The sequence below is a fragment of the Rana temporaria genome, chromosome 2 (genome assembly GCF_905171775.1).
Source record: "Rana temporaria chromosome 2, aRanTem1.1, whole genome shotgun sequence".
NCBI lineage: Eukaryota > Metazoa > Chordata > Amphibia > Anura > Ranidae > Rana > Rana temporaria.
Window position 1 is genome coordinate 76,209,223 of NC_053490.1, and position 17,410 is coordinate 76,226,632.

Here is a 17,410-nt window from a genome sequence, read left to right on the forward strand (position 1 = left end):
GTGCAGAAGGGTTAGAACTCCTGTCAAGTTTCATTGCTATATGAGTCTCACTTAAGGAGACTCTCCTTCTATAATTGTCCTATTGGCTATTGTCACTAAAACAGAAGATTCTGGTTCTGGTGACATCTTTAAATGGTGACACTTGTTTGGGAGACAACCAAGAGGGAACTTTGTAGAGATTTAGGCCTCTTAGACACAGGGCGGGCTTCGTTGGAGTTCAGTGGGGAATCTGCAAATTGATTTCCACTGAGCAGGTGTATGGCCAGTCCGTGTCCAAAAACAAAGCCCACTCTCCTCTATGGGCAGTGGGATGTAAACGGGCTGGTTGTCTGTTTACACCCGACTGCCATCCGATCTGCCTGATGGATGGGGAACGTCTGTTTTTAGCAGACAGGGTCGTATGGCATGTCAGAGGTTGTCAATGGACACCGCTCCATAAAGGAGACTGGAGGGTCCAATCAGGTCCACATGAAAAACTGACAGGTGTACCCAACCGGTCAGCCTATGTGAAAGGGACCTTACTCTTACTTCCAATTCCATTTCTATGACAAGAAATGAAGAGGAAGCACACTAACATGACATGGTCAACAAAAAGTAAACTGACAATGGTTTTAACTCTTCCCAAATCTATCCAAAAAAAAAAAATGTGTTGAGCATGCATATACTTTTAATATGAAGAAAGCCCTTTCAAGTACCAACATATGATTGCTCTAATTTACTTGGGTGTAGAATTATTTTTAAGTATGCATAATAAAGCTACTAGAAGCACAAACAGCAGATAAAATAATAAAAGGGATGTGAAAAGATAAAAGGTTCTTTATTTTCATAATGTCTGCAAACAGGTGGTAGATAACAGTAAGCTGGAGTTAGGCTTGGGTCACATGACCTCAAGGGCTTGGAGGCATTTGCATCCTCTGGCCATTAAGATTAGTTAAATGCAGTAAAACAATAGGCATTTTCAAAGGCACCTTGTTTCCGCAGCAAACATTTATGAGCTATAAGACAGAACCCCCACAAAGCATCTCATGACTGATGGGAAGGCTGCACACTCAGTATATTTTCTATGTGAAGTGTGAGATTAGAGGTAAGCAGATACAACATGGTTACCTAATCATGCCACACTGCAGGTGACATCTGTACTAGGCAGGGATACTGTTGTTAGACTTGTGTCTGGTTGCTGTTGTTGAAAATGACGGAATAGTAAAATTACATTTTCCCCCATTATTATTTCCAGACAGGTTCTGGCGATGGTTTGTTGCCTCTAATAAAGCTTCAGACAAAGCTGTCAAGCTGGGGAAATGGCAAGAGAGTTAGGCACTGCCTCCATAACATTCACTGCATCGAGAGAGCCTTGGTGATAGGCTCCACAATCCCTTATCAAATTTAATGTGAGTGCTTCAGAGTCTATCATAAGGCTGCAGCTGAGTCCCAGAGGGATAAACGCATTCGATCAAGTCACGGTGCTCAACATTTTGACAAACATAAACATATTAGAAAGGATTGAAGAGCCAGCAGCCCTACCTGCTATGGTATTAAGGAACATCAAGTATTCAAAGTTCGAAATCTCTCGTCGTTGCCAACGCTGAGTCATGTTGGAGGATTTAAAAAGCTGCCGAGGAGTGGCCAGAGATATTCGCCTTGAAATAGATGATAACAAAACATACTTCTGTTTAGTGATTTTGTGCACATACCGCATCCAAACACAAAAAGATAAATATACTATGAAAATCTAAATGCTTCTAATGAAATCGCTGTAGTTGTCATTTCCATTTTTGATTTGATATTTCAATAAAATGCAATCAAATGACAATTTAATACCACGTTTTGACTGCGCCACTGACCAAATTCTGGTGGTCCATCAAACTCGTAGGTGGTGGATTGCTTTCTGGTGCATACTTGTAATCGGATTCTTGGTGGATTCAAAGTGGTTGAAATTGAATAGAAATAGAGTGCATCTTACAATCTAAATGCAAAATTTCTATTTAATCTCTGTTCAATCTACCAAAACTGTGGACCAAGCTCTATAAATATTCCACTAAATTTATATCTTGTCACGTGTGCTCTTGTACCAAATTGTTGTAGTTCTAAGGAAGATAGATCAGATTGCAAGTGTATGGCCAGCTTAAGACACCTTTCACACTGAAGAGTTTTTCGGGGCGTTTTAGCGCTAAAAATAGCGCTTAAATACCACTTAAAAAAATCCTGCCCTGCAGTCTCAGTGTGAAAGCCAGAGGGCTTTCACACTGGAGCAGTGCGCTAGCAGGACCGCTCCAAAAGTCCTGCTAGCAGCATCTTTGGAGCGGTGTGTTTACTACTCCTTCCCATTGAAAGCAAGGGAAAAAAAGGGTAATACCGCCGGCAATGCGCACATTGCCGGCGGTATTAACCCTTTTTCGGCCGCTAGCGGGGGTTAAAACCGCACCGCTAGAGGCCAAATACCGCAGCAATTCCACGGCAATACCAATGGTATAGCGCCGTTAAAAATAGCGCCACTATATCATCAGCGCACCTCCCGCCTTAGTGTGAAAGGGGCCTTAGAGAGGGATAAATCATGAAATTTCAAAGCACAGATGCAAACGGGTTGATTTACTAAAGCTGAAGAGTACAACATCTGGTGCAGTTGTGCATGGTAGCCAATCAGCTTCTAATCAGCTTCTTCAGTTTGTTAAAAAAAAAAAAAAAAAAACAGCACCAGATTTTGCACGCTCCAGTTCTGGTAAATTTCTCCTAAAATGTAATTATGTATATAGGCATTAGAAAATGGTTATATCAATATCTGCAATCAGCACTAAGTTGCTTTGTACTTGAGAACAAAATGTTTTTTCATCATTATTATTTTATAATATCAACCGTAGGGTTAAAATCAAAACATTGAGTATATATATATAAATATATATATAAAAAAATCACAGAACTTTTTAATGCAGAAATCACATATATGTAAATTTATTTGCATATCTTAAAAAAAAATCTGCCGTCTTTACTATTAAACACAATTTATAACCAAATGTGACCCAAAGGAAGCATAAATATGTTATTCTATTTAGCAAATCTTGTACATTATTTCTGAACTATTTTTTAATTTAAGATAACAATTCCCCACCTAATTAGAGGGATTGTGCAAGATACAGGATGTTACACTTGCATGATTAATGCATGTCACCAGCTCAGATGAATAATATCAGGAACATCTGGGACAGAAAAGTAGGATGTGTGCTTGATGAGCATCATGGACTGTTTGATTGACAGCTCTGGCTTTGTCTGAACAGCTCCCATGATCTACGAGCCAGTTGTCAAAAATGTCTTTACATCCAAAATATACGAGATCGACAAGGGCTGCTCAAGAGCAGCGTGCTTTCAGAATTAGTACAGCCTTGGTGCAAACATTTTTTTAATGATCTCTCTGCTTTGCCATTTCTTTACCCTGATTTTGTTTGAATCTGTCAGAAAACAGAGCTTGCTAAAAAAAACTTATACAGGCAGTTTAATATTAACAAAACATGCCTGGAGTTCATCCTTAACATTTTATTTCAAGGGAGGAGTGTGGTTTGGGTAAAATCATATGTAACTTGACAATTTTAGAAACAAATAGGACTCATTGGCTGTTTTTGTGAATAGTAATTTACTATCAAATGTTACAAACATGAAGAAAAACCATGGAAATATTTATAACGACATACCTGGCTTGTGGTAAGCCATAGCTGGTGCCAACACCTACACGAGGTAAACTGTATACCACTTTCTTCACGGTGGCTTGGTCAGGAAAATTAAACATGACTGAGGCTTGAAGAAAAAGTTTGAAACAGAACATCAGCCCAACATATAAAAAGTAATGTATATTCAAAATACCGTTTTGTACATACAAAATGTTCATAATACAATCACTTTCCACACAAAAAAGGGGCTATTTTATGGAAACATCTGTTTTTGCATCGCATTGAGGTGAAGCTATGTTTGCAGAGGTGCAAAAGAGATGTGAGGCAAAGGAAATTAATGTACCTGGGTGCTATGGATTCATACTGTCCTGCCTGCAACTTTGCTTTCAGTGCTTAAAGTGATACTAAAAGTTTGAGTTTCTTAAATAACAAACATGTCATACTTACCTCCGCTGTGCAGCTCGTTTTGCACAGAGTGGCGCTGATCCACGTCTTCTGCGGTCCCTCTGTGGCTGTCTCGGCTCCTCCCCACATCAGATAACCCCCTTTGGGAAGCGCTTACCCAAGGGGGTTACTTTGCGGGCGCGCTCCTGAGTCCAGCATCCAAAGGACACGAATGCCGGACTCGACCCAAATTTTTTTTTGAAAAAGAAAGTGTAAAAAAAAAAGCATGACAAGTTGGGTATCAATTTACTCGGCATAACATTATCTTTGCCTTATTTTTTAATTAAAAAAATATATATTTTTTCCCCAAAAATTGTGCTTGTAAGACCACTGGTCAAATACGGGGTGACAAAGTATTGAAACTACCGCCATTTTATTCTCTATTGTCTAGAAATATATATATGATGTTTGGTGGTTCCAAGTAATTTTCTAGCAAAAAAAAATAAAAATTTTAACTTATAAACAAGTTTTATAAAATAGGCCTGGTGCTTAAGTGGTTAACTTTTACAACTTTTAAGCTTATATCTATGAATTTATTGATTGCTATATGTGGTTGTCACTGAAGCGATCACCTGCTTAGATATTTTTTTTTTATCATATGCTTGAGTTTTAGCTGTTGGAATCTGTGACAGGTTTACTTTAAAGTATATCTTAAGTCTAGATAAAAAATCTCCAGTAACGCACATTTAAATTTGTATGCACTTGGTCTTTGTTCTTCTGATTATCAGTTGAAGCAAGACCTGCAATACATATTGAAAATCCCTGTGCACCAGCTAAGAACAACTTCATTTGATCAAAGGAGGTGGATGGGGGAGAATTTAATACTGAATCAAAATGCACCATAAGTAAAAGTGATTATGCTGTGTTTAGTTTATGTACATACAGTATAATGGCAACTATAATGTACAGGGGCTGACACAGGCTTTACTTCCCACAACAAGCCAAGCACTATTTTTTTAATTCAAACAGAAAATGCAAAAGAAAGGGGCTTTATAAATCTACCTACTGCCTGATCAGTGTCTAGCAGAAGAAAAGTCTTCAAAAATTGACTTTTCTGATAGTAAATGCCTGAATGTGAACAGCTCCAAAGAAGTCAATGCTGGATAAAAATCTAAAATTGTGAAATGTGAGGTGCTGATTTGTTAAAGTACATGTCCAGCTAAAACATGTTTTAGGTTTGAAAAAAATAGAAAAGGTTAAAAAACCCAACCAATAGATTTGCCCGACTTCCTGTCCTGCTGACAACAGTTTCATTAGACAGGAAGTGAGTATATAATTACCACTAGCAACAAAGACAGAAATACTGTATCATAAACTATATGTAAAAGGTTTGGCTGGGCAAGCTAAGGATTATTTCTAAAGATTGCATGTTATTGTATTTAGTCGAAAGCTATATTATGTTCACAGAGCGGTATCCATTTCATAAATATTTATTTGCTTACAGTTCATCCTTTAAAATTCCTTATTTAAAGCACATATACAGTATGTGAAAATGTAGGTTTCATGTCCTTTAAAATTATGTTAAAGTATTTTTTCCATGACCAGATACAAATATTAATTTACATGCATTTGCTATTTTTTTTTTTCTTTTTAACTGTTCCCGACTGCCCTACCATACTTCCATTATATTTGTGTACAATTATATGATGAAATGTGGGTTTAGTCTTAAAATTATATTTTTAATTTCATAGATCAGATACTAACAACATAAATGTATATGTATTTGTTGGTTTTATTTTTAAATTGGCCACCGGCACCACTGTCCCACTCCTGTTATTTTGGTTTCCCTATCTGCCACCAGGACCCATGGAGTCCTATAGAAGTCTCCTTTACGTGCATGCTCCCTCTTGGATTTACAACTATACATGCAGCCATACAAAATCGCTGCACACACGCAGCCACAAGAGGGACACATGCAAAAGCCTCCACAGCAGTGACTGACAGTGGTTCTATGTCCCTCTGGTGCTGCCTGTGGGTGGCGCTCTGAAAGACTGCATGTACAGTTGTAGTTTCACACACAAGCTCACACATAGAGGAGACTTCTAGGAGACTCCATAGGTCCCAGCAGTACTGGGGGCAAAAATATAACAGGAATGTGGCAGTGGTGCTGGAGGGGGTCTTTCCTAGTTCTTTAAGTTGAGCGTGCAAGGACTGTTAGTAAAATGAACTGTTGAGATCCTTTGTACTGAGCAGATGACACTGTACATTACAAAATCAAATTACTTTGGTGCTCTTGTAGCTCGCAGCAACAAGACTCTCACTTTCATATAACATAGTATCCTGAAATAAGTGGGATAATTTACTGAATAAAGACTTAGAGCGCCACTTGAAGTTGAGAAAAAAATTAATTTCTGAATCGAGAGAAGCGGGGTGCTGGCATGTCAGTGTACTAAGCCACATTGTGCTCAAGCATCAATAGAGGAAACTCTGCTCTCCCATCCAGCACATACAACATAAAATTAATAGCAGCCTCAACCTGCACGTTCTCCGCCAAACCACGCCCTTGAAGTGTTACCCTGCCCACCAGGGCTTAGTCATATGGCATATAACTAAGCCTCAGTGGGCAGGGCGAAACATGTCAGGATGCATGGTTTTGCAAAGGTTGAGGCTGCTATTCACATTTATGTTGTACAAGCTGGATGGGCGAGTGGAGTTTGCTTTATTGATGCTTAGAGACAATTTGCTGCCATAGGTAATCCTTTCTTTGCATAATTCTAGAAGTCTCTACTGTAACTCTTGCCATGTGTGCTAGAGATCTGAGAGAAATTGTCTTCATTTTATGTGGTGCAAAGCTCAAAAAACACAACAGCAAAATATATATTTTTTTAAATGGTGTAACTCACTGCGGTTGGCCATAAACACTTCCAGTGCGGTGTTCTGTAAGAGATAGCGCCTGGAAAAGACAGCTCGAATCTCGCTGAACATCCATTTCCCATGGAGGCCCTCAGTGTAAGCAAGAACCTGAAGAAATAGAAGGTAAAGAAGACAAGAGTTTAGTGTCAACTATTCTTTCAAATTTATTATTTTCAAGTAATTTTTTTTCCATCAGAACCTTTTTCTTCAAACGTTTTCTCTGTGAATTCATTATCGTCACTTAATATAAGAGATTAATTAGAAAATGTTAGTCCTTGAGGATCAGCTGCTTTGGACTATAACAGGAACCTATGGGAAATACAGCATGAAGACAATCTGGTATGATTGAATGGTCTCTGAGGACAACGCTTGTCAGGCATGTTTGAATAAAGTTTTTTTTAATCACACTGCTTATTGTTATACCACTTTCCTCTCCAAAATAAAAGAACAGCAATCAATGCCCCAGTGCATTCAACAAAGAGACACCTAAATCCTACTATTAGGTTAACAAACCTCTCCGACAACAGAACTAACAGGTATTAGTCCTACGGAAAATGAATCAATGTTTTATAAAAAAAACATTCTCTTGGATCGAAAGTGTAAAACTTTAAATTAATTTTATTATTATACACAATTTATATAGCGTCAACAGTTTACGCAGCGCTTTACAATGTAGAGGGGGGACAGCACAATTACAGTACAGTTCAATACAGAAGGTACAGGAGGGCCCTGCTCGTAGAGCTTACATTCTAAAGGGAGGGGTTGCTGGTACAAAAGGTAATAGCTGCAGAGAATGATTTGATGGGGGTGGCTCGGGAACAGTTGTTAGGTGGGTGTGGGATAGGCTTCCCAACATTAATGAGTTTTTAGGAATCTCATAAAGGTGGGCAGGGAGTTCCAGAGGATGGGAGAGGCTCTGGAGAAGTCCTGAAGGCGAGCATGGGAGGAACATTTCATGTTCCTTAACCACTTCCGTAGCATAGGACGTCATAGGTCGTCCTGGACTTTAGTGGGGAATATCTGAATGATGCCTGCAGCTACAGGCATAATTCAGATATCCTCCTCTTTAGGCGGCGATTACTGTGCGATTACTGTGCACCATAAGAATGATCATAGCGGCGGTTCCGTCGTTTGATCGTTCTTATAGGCGACGGGAGGGGACATCCCCCCTCCCACCGCCATCTGGTGCTTCTCCGGGCTCTCCCATGCCATCTGAGGCCTGGAGAACGAATCGGCCACCGCCGGATGAAGAGCATAGGCATCTCTGTGACCGTCGGAGGACCGGGCGCAACGTTATGACGTCACGCCCGGGTACTCGGAAGTAAACAAAGCTGCTGAAAGCATGAGATAGGAGAATTTTTTTTCACGATCTCATGCTTACCAGCCTGGAGGAGAGATGGGAGGTCTTATTGACCCACATCTCTCCATAAAGAGGACCTGTCACACACTATTCCTATTAAAAGGGATGTTTACATTCCTTGTAATAGGAATAAAAGTGATAAAAAAAGTGTAAAAATAAAAAAAATAAGTAAAATAAAAAATTAAATATAAAAAATTTAAAACGCCATGTCCCCAGTAGCTTGCGTTTAGAAGCGAACATGCACATAAGTCCCGCCCACATATGTAAACGCCGTTTAAACCACACATGTGAGGTATCGCCGTGTGCAATTCTAGCACTAGACCTCCTCTGTAACTCTAAACTGGTAACCTGTAAAAAAAAATGTAAGCGTCGCCTATGGAGATTTTTAAGTACCAAAATTTGGCGCCATTCCATAAGTGTGCGCAATTTTAAAGCGTGACAAGTTAGGTATTTATTTACTCGGCGTAACATCATCTGTCACATTATACAAAAAAATTGGGCTAACTTTACTGTTTTGTTATTTTTTAATTCATGAAACTTATTCATTTATCAAAATTATTGCACAAATACTCTGCGAGATAAAAAGTTGCAATGACCGCCACTTTATTCCCTAGGGTGTCTGCTAAAAAAATATATATAATGTTTGGGGGTTCTGTGTAATTTTCTAGCAAAAAAATTATGATTTTTTGCATGAAGGAGAGAAGTGCCAGAATAGGCGCGGTATGGAAGTGGTTAAGGATACTATCTAGTGAAAGCATAGCCACTGAAATAAGTGTATGGAGAAAACTGGCTATGGTTTACTTGTAATAGAATCAAGAACGCATGGTTTATGTTAAATTTTAGGTGGGTTGGTACCTAGGCAAATGAACTTGAACCTTGAAACTCATTTTTTTCGCATCGTTTTTCACGTTGTCGTTTTTCAAGTCGTGAAAAACGGTCGTGTGCAGGCTTTAACGACGTGAAAAAACTGTGCATGCTCATAAGCAAGTTATGAGACGGGAGCACTTGTTCTGGTAAAACTAGCGTTCGTAATGGAGATAGCACATTCGTCACGCTGTAACAGACTGAAAAGCGCGAATCGTCTCTCACCAAGCTTTTACTAACACGAAATCGGCAAAAGCAGCCCCAAGGGTGGCGCCATCCGAATGGTACTTCCCCTTTATAGTGCTGTCGTATGTCACCACGCTTTGCTCGAGCATTTTTTTTTCACGATCGTGTGTAGGCAAGGCAGGCTTGACACGAATCAGGTCGAAAAAAAAAAACATATTTTTTCCTAGAACATTAAAAATGGTCGTGTGTACGCGGCATTAGAGTTTTTTTTCTTTTTTTAAAAAAGACCAATATCAATGGCCAATGTAGCGCTATTTTGCTTGATGTTTTTGGTTTCTTTCAGGGGATAGAGACAAACAGATAGGTATAGAGAAAACAAACCAGAGAGAAAAACAGGTGATTTGGATGGATAGACAATCTGGTATGTCTGAATGGTCTTAAAGGACACAGAGCTTATTGTTATAGAACTTCCCCACAGTGATTACCCAAAAGGCATCTCAACCCACGGTCACATGATAGATAGACATAATATCTGAATATATACAGCTAAGTTTCCCTCATTGGTAGCTATGTTACGCTCTATGCAGTGTTTTGGGAGTGAATAGAAATGAAGGGTGTTGTGCATTCACCAGTCGGCTTGTGTCAGGGGTTCATGAGGTGGATGAACAGAAAGCAGATGGTCATTTCATGCTGCATGTCACGCTTCCTCATGGTGAAAATAGGCAGCTCGGGTTATTATCATAGCTGATGAGGCTGAAAGTCCATCAAGTTCCTTTCATAGTGCTTCAAACACACAATTTGTATCTACAATAATAATATTAATAAGGAAAGTATGTGTGTCCACATTATGTAAAATGCATGGTTTAAGATTCTTTATTGGCTGGATAGGGTATATTACTGTGCTCATAATGCAGTGTGTTTGTAAGAACTATATACACAGTACTTTAGCAAGCTACATTTCATTCATTTAGGGTTTACATCTATTTTAAGGAGTCAGTCTTAAATTCCTTTATTCCTTGGTAAGTAATATAAAATCAATAAAGGCAGAGTAATCCAATGAGCGATTCCAAGACAGAAGTGCTTGAAGATAAGAAATATACTGGAAACAAGGCTTTAAGTGCTAATCTGTTCAGGTAACGGCTGACAGCATTCCAACTGTGATATTTATAGGCATATAAAGTAGGTCAGACACCTCATCCAAATAGACACCGCGACTTCACACACAGGAGGAGTAGCCATAATGTGTAGCGTGGACTATTGCAGCAATATCACATAGGATAAAAGAATGGTAAATATCGCATAATGAAAATCACTATGGCTGATGGAAAAAAACACGATTACGCATCAGGCATTACATAATGGCATTGGTAGGAGTTACATGACCGAGGTCTCATAAGGCTGACTGAGGCAACGACTACAAATGCAAAGCGCACTTGAAATTGCACTGAAAGTGCACTTGGAAGTGCAGTCGCTGTAGATCTGAGGGGGACATGCAAGGAAAAAAAAAAACAGCATTTTAGCTTGCACGTGATTGGAAAATAAAATCAGCACAGCTTCTCCTCATTTCAGATCTTCCCCTCAGATTTACAGCGACTGCATTTCCAAGTGCACTTTCAGTGTAATTTCATGTGCACTTGTAGTGCAAAGTGGAATTGCCTTTAGTAAATAACCCCCAATATGCAGGGCTTTTTTTTTTCCAGGGGGAACTTAGTTCCATCACCTCTGGCTCAGACCCTTTGGTGCCTGCTCACCACAATCACTTGTAAACACAGAAGTCTGGTTTCTGTGTTTACAAGTGACAGCTCTGCACTCTGTGTGTAACCCCCTGAACTCTGCACTCTGTATGTAATGCAATCCTGGTATTTAATGCCCCTTTAAGACCCTTCTACTGTTTGTGAAATCTGAACGGGTCTTATTTGAGTTCCTGCACCTATTTTCTGAGAAAAAAAGCTCTGCCAATATGTCATAGCAGACACTCTTGACCAATGGCTTCCAGAATTAAAGTCATTTTGTAGGATTTTTCTCACCTATTGCCAATGCTACTACAAATGACAAAGTTGGAGCCAAGGATGTCTGCCATATGCATAAGGCCCCTTTCACAATGGGGGGCGTCTGCGGTAAACCGCCAATTTTGCAGCGCTAGCGGCCGAGAAAGGGTTAATAACCGTTGCAAAGCACCTCTGCAAAGGCACATTGCCGGCGGTATAGATGCGGTGTCCCATTGATTTTAATGGGAGGAAGCAGTATACACACCGCTCCTTCACCGCTCCAAAGATGCAGCTAGCAGGACTTTTTTTTTACCATCCTGCTAGCGCACCACTCCAGTGTGAAAGCCCTCGGGACTTTCACACTGCAGACAGCAGTGGCTGTTAAGGGTCGGTTTGCAGGTGCTATTTTTAGCGCAATAGCGCCTGCAAATTGCTCCAGTGTGAAAGAGGTCTAAACATGCACACCAGGGAAAAACAAGACCGTGCTCGTTTATGAACAGGTCTTTTGGTGGCCTGATTATACAAATCCACGAGGCCGGGTTCACACTGCTGCAAAGTCAGACATTACATGTGATTCGCACCACACTGCTGTGCAAATCACATGCGATGTATGTGCAATGCAAATTCAGCCATACAGATTGTATGGCTGAATTTGCATCGCATTTGGACCAAAGTCGTTCAGTACCCTTTTTTTCTGATCCGCACCAGAATCGGATGCACCCATAAGATTTCTGTCTGCATTGACAGTTCGCACTGCGATACGTGAACCAATCTGGGGGTTTTATAAAAAGAAAAATTTGCAGTGATGTTAACACTAGAATGATTTCAATCGGGTACCATAGAAGTCTATGGAGCTGAAATTCGCACCACACTAAACTCAACACAGGACCCTTTTTTGAACTGGATCGAATTTGCAATGCATATACACTATATTACCAAAAGTACTGGGACGCCTGACTTTACACGCACATGAACTTTAATGGCATCCTAGTCTTAGTCCATAGGGTTCAATATTGAGTTGGCCCACCCTTTGCAGCTATAACAGCTTCAACTCTTCTGGGAAGGCTGTCCACAAGGTTTAAATGTGTGTCTATGGAAATGTTTCACCATTCTTCCAGAAACGCATTTGTGAATTCAGGCACTGATGTTGGCAGAAAAGAACTGTCTCACAGTCTCTGCTCTAATTCACCCCAAAGGTGTTCTGTTGGGTTGAGGTCTGGACACTGTGCAGGCCAGTCAAGATCACCCCAAACTCACTCATCCATGTCTTTGTGCACTGGTGTGTAGTCATGTTGGAACAGGAAGGGACATCCCCAAACTCTTCCCACAAAGTTGGGAGAGCATGAAATTGTCCAAAATATCTTGGTATGCTGATGCCAGTGCACAAAGCAAGGTCCATAAAGACATGGATGAGCGAGTTTGGGGTGGAGGAATTGGTAATATAGTGAATGTGAACAGCCTTCACTGGAAGTAATTTTTAAGATGACAGGCGAATCTACGCTTTTCGGACCACATCGGATCCACATAGAATTTACATACTGTAATTGTGACCCAGCCACTTACGGGTGTCAGCGGACATCTGCCGCTTCATAGGGGAGACTGGTCCGCCTGAAAAGCCGACCCTAGAGGAGACTGGAGTCAAATCTGGTCCGCCTGAAAAGCCGACCCTAGAGGAGACTGGAGTCAAATCTGGTCCGCCTGAAAAGCCGACCCTAGAGGAGACTGGAGTCAAATCAGGTCCGCCTGAAAAGCCGACCCTAGAGGAGACTGGAGTCAAATCAGGTTCGCCTGAAAAGCTGACCCTAGAGGAGACTGGAGTCAAATCAGGTCCGCCTGAAAAGCTGACCCTAGAGGAGACTGGAGTCAAATCAGGTCCGCCTGAAAAGCCGACCCTAGAGGAGACTGGAGTCAAATCAGGTCCGCCTGAAAAGCTGACTCTAACTATTATGGAAGCTTCTTGTAAGCGACTACAAGACCTGCACATCCGTGTAATGACCACTTCATGCGAATTACTGCAATGATTTGTTGTGCAGTGAAAAGTTTCCCATTCAAAAGGATAAAAAACAAATCAATTGCAGTGATTTGTCTTCATGCTAAAGGATGTCTACAAGCAATGTGAATATGTCTTCTGGCCAGTGTATATGATCTACATAAATAAATCATTGATAATGTTTAAAACAGTTGCTGCCACAGACTAATGTTATTTGGTAATCATCAGTCAATGGCATCTATAAACCCTTCAGAAAAAAAAAGAGTGCGTGTCGGGAGACTGAAGGCACACACCCCATGGTGAGAGAGGAGTGAGATGTTTCACGGGGAAGGTTAGGTCTGATGCCAATGCGCTTTTTTTTTTTTCCTTAAGCAATGACAGTCTGGACTGGTGAAGCTGTGCTGGGCTGCTGTAATTTCTCCCAGGAATAGCACTCTCCCAACCTATGCAGCACATCAAAGTCTCTAGAGTTCAATTAAAATTGGATTACATTGAAATGCTCCATCCATGGGACTATGTATTCACTAACACTTTTCTCCGTAATACTCCACATGACAGGTACCCATCCCAATTTAAACAGTTGTCATAGAGACCAAGCGGTAAGAGCAGTAACACTGAGCAGTACAAAGGAAAGGTAAGCAGAAGGGATTGCCATGAATGAAGGACGCTTTCCAGTAATGCGGTTAAAGCGTCGCCTCGCCACAGCTAGAATTTCTACTGCCTTAAACTATATTTTCTGCCTCTGTTCCCTGCCAATCATATGTCAGGAATAAATCCTTTGCTGGTTAACTATTAGAATTTAACAAAATATTTGATGTGCTCCTCTACTGCCACTGCTGTTAAATAAAAAATAGCCCTTGTACTGATCTACAGAGACAATTATTACTATAGAGCCAATTACTGCAAGGTAAACAGGCCCCAGGAAGAGGGGTGGAATAATTAGGATTAGAAGGACCCGTACTATGTCTGTAGTATCACCTTTAACAGAACATTGATCTATTCTAACCTGCAGCAAATTCACACTCTATTCCCCCAAGAGTCACACTCTTGATGAAGCATTCTACGCAATGTACACAATGGGGTGGATTTACTAAAGGCACATAGACTTTGGAAGTGCAGTTGCTCTAGGGCTTAGTAAATGAGGGGAAGCTCTGATGACTTCTATTATCCAATCAGGTGCAAGCAAAAATTTGCATGTAATTGGATATTCTTTGCAAAGTGAAGCTTCACCTCATTTACTAAGCTCTGGAGAAACTGCACTTGTACCGCCTGTTAACCTTTAGTAAATCTATCCCACAAAATCTCCAATAAATTCTAAACAATCAAATGGTGGGTAATTCAATTTCTTGGCTTCCACCTGCATCAGATATACACTATGGGCCGGATTCAGATACATTGCAGCATCTGCCGGCGCGGCGTAACTTATGTCAGATACGGTACGCCGCCGTAACTTAGGGCGCAAGTTCCGTATGCAGAAAGAACTTGCGCCCTTAGTTACGGCGGCATAACGTATGTGTGGCGGCGTAAGCCCGCCTAATTCAAATGTGTTTGATGTGGGCGTGTTTTATTTAAATTGACTGTGACCCCACGTATTTGACGCCATCCGTGGAATATCCCAGTGTGCATTGCTCCAAAGTACACCAAAGTACACCGCAAGGACGTATTGGCTTCGACGTAAATGACGTCCAGCCCTATTCGCAAACGACGTAAAATTTTCAAAACTCGGCGCGGGAACGAAGTCCATACTTAACATTAGCTACGCCTCATATAGCAGGGGTAACTTTACACCGGAAAAAGCCTAAAGCCTAACGTAAACGACGTAAAAAAAAGCGCCGGCCTATCGTACGTTTCTGAATCGGCGTAAATACCTAATTAGCATATTCCTCGCGTAACTATACGGAAGCGCCACCTAGCGACCAGCATAAATATGCAGCCTAAGACACTTACACCGGTCGGATCTTAGGGAAATCTATGCGTAACCGATTCTCTGAATCAGGCGCATAGATACCACGGCCCGCACTCAAAGATACGACAGCGTATCCGGAGATACGCCGTCGTATCTCGTTTCTGAATCCGGGCCTATATTGCCAAAAGTACTGGGACGCCTGCCTTTACACGCTCATGAACTTTAATGGTAAGGATGAGCTCCGGTGTGTTCGCAGAGCCCGCCACGAAGTCGGCACTGCGCTAATCACAAGCAGTAAGGCATTTCCCGATCTCTGCAGCCGCACATCGGGACAATGTCTCACTGCCTGTGATTAGTGCCGACTTCCTGGCGGGCTCTGCACGTGGGCTTTGCAAACACGCCGGACCTCATCCTTATTTAATGGCATCCCAGTCTTAGTCCGTAGGGTTCAATATTGAGTTGGCTCACCCTTTGCAGCTATAACAGCTTCAATTCTTCTGGGAAGGCTGTCCACAAGGTTTAGGAGTGTGTCTACGGGAATGTTTGACCATTCTCTCAGAAGCGCATTTGTGAGGTCAGGCACTGATGTTGGATGAGAAACCCTGGCTTGCAGTCTCTGCTCTAATTCATCCCAAAGGTGTTCTATCGGGTTGAGGTCAGGACTCAGGCCAGTCAAGTTCCTCTACTCCAAACTTCTAATCCACACTATATTGCCAAAAGTATTGGGCCACTTCTCCAAATCATTTGGTGGAGAAGGGATTATGATGTGGGGGTTTTTTTTTTCAGGGGCTGGGCTTGGCCCCCTTAGTTCCAGTGAAGGGAATTCTTAAGGTGTCAGTATACCAAGACATTTTGGACAACTTCATGCTCCCAACTTTGTGAGAACAGTTTGGGAATGGCCCCTTCCTGTTCCAACATGACTGTGCAGCAGTGCACAAAGCAAGGTCCATAAAGACATGGCTGAGCGAGTTTAGGGTGGAGGAACTTGACCTCAACCCGATAGAAAACCTTTGAGATGAATAAGAATGGAGACTGCGAGCCAGGCCTTCGTGTCAACATCAGTGCCAAACCTCACAAATGTGCTTCTGGAATAATGGTCATACATTCCCATAGACACACTCTTAATGAGTGGGCACACCTGGGCACTGCCCAGGGGCCCCAACTGCATGGGGGCCCCTACACTTTCTTGAGCCCACGCTGCACAGAAATTTGGGGGCCCAATGGTGCTGGGGGGATATCTGGGGTGTAGAGGGGTCAGAGTGCTGGGGAGGCATCAATCTAGCAGATATATTATATGCACAGGACAGCTTTGTCGGTATGTAGTATTTTCCCCACTGTTTCTTTGCTGTACAGAATGATTGTTCATGTAGTTAATGCGGAACTCCACCCAAAAGGTGGAAGGCACCCACTTGTCTGCCTCCTACCTATTTGATGTCTGTTTACCTACGTTGCCTCCATTGGTGGGGCCCCAGAGCATTACTTTGCCCAAGGGCCCATGGTGCTATTAAGACGGCCAACTCCATATTGAATACTATGGACTAAGATTGGGATGCCATTAAAAAGGTAATGTAAAAGGCAGGTTTTCCAATGCTTTTAGTAATTTAGTAATAGTGTACATCTGAAAAAATATTAAACACAGTTACAAGAACAAGTTCTAGATGGTAGCATACCTAAGTATAGATCCCCACTGCCTATTAAAAATTGTCCTAAACCCCATGAATACAATCGCTCATGTCAATTACAGATGAAAAAGGATATAGGTTAAAGTCCTGATGGCATATATAAATGAGGAAATGACGGGAAGTGTTGTAAACACTCAATTTTCCAAATAACAAGCCAACAACGTTTTAATTGCTCAAATTATCTGGAATCAACTCCCTCAAGGTATGGGGTTATTAGCAATAATGGCTGAGTATTTATGGCACTTGCAACCTATGAATAGAAAGTGGTGGGAAATCGGTTTAAAACCACAGCTATCATATCTCCATTAAAGAACCACAACTGACACCTAAACCATGATTTATAAACAGAGCATATCTGTTATTTCAGTTGCCACAAGTACACAATGCCTTCCTGCATAATAGCTCCTCATCAGCATTGGGAATATGCATTAACAATGTTTGAAGTGTTTGTGTGATGTGTATACACAAGTAAAACCAGTCA

General features: G+C 41.3%; 1 protein-coding gene across 8 annotated transcripts in view; it reads right to left on the bottom strand.

The window, feature by feature from the left end:
• Positions 1-17,410, bottom strand: part of NBEA (neurobeachin) — a 793,834-nt gene that overhangs the window by 123,267 nt on the left and 653,157 nt on the right. For all 8 annotated transcript variants that reach the window (XM_040340410.1, XM_040340408.1, XM_040340406.1 and 5 more), the window contains 3 exons: positions 6,944-7,061; positions 3,681-3,783; positions 1,522-1,637 (listed from right to left, as the gene is read on the bottom strand). In XM_040340410.1, coding sequence (XP_040196344.1) covers positions 1,522-1,637; positions 3,681-3,783; positions 6,944-7,061 — 337 coding nt within the window. The remainder of the gene's footprint in view (positions 1-1,521; positions 1,638-3,680; positions 3,784-6,943; positions 7,062-17,410) is intronic.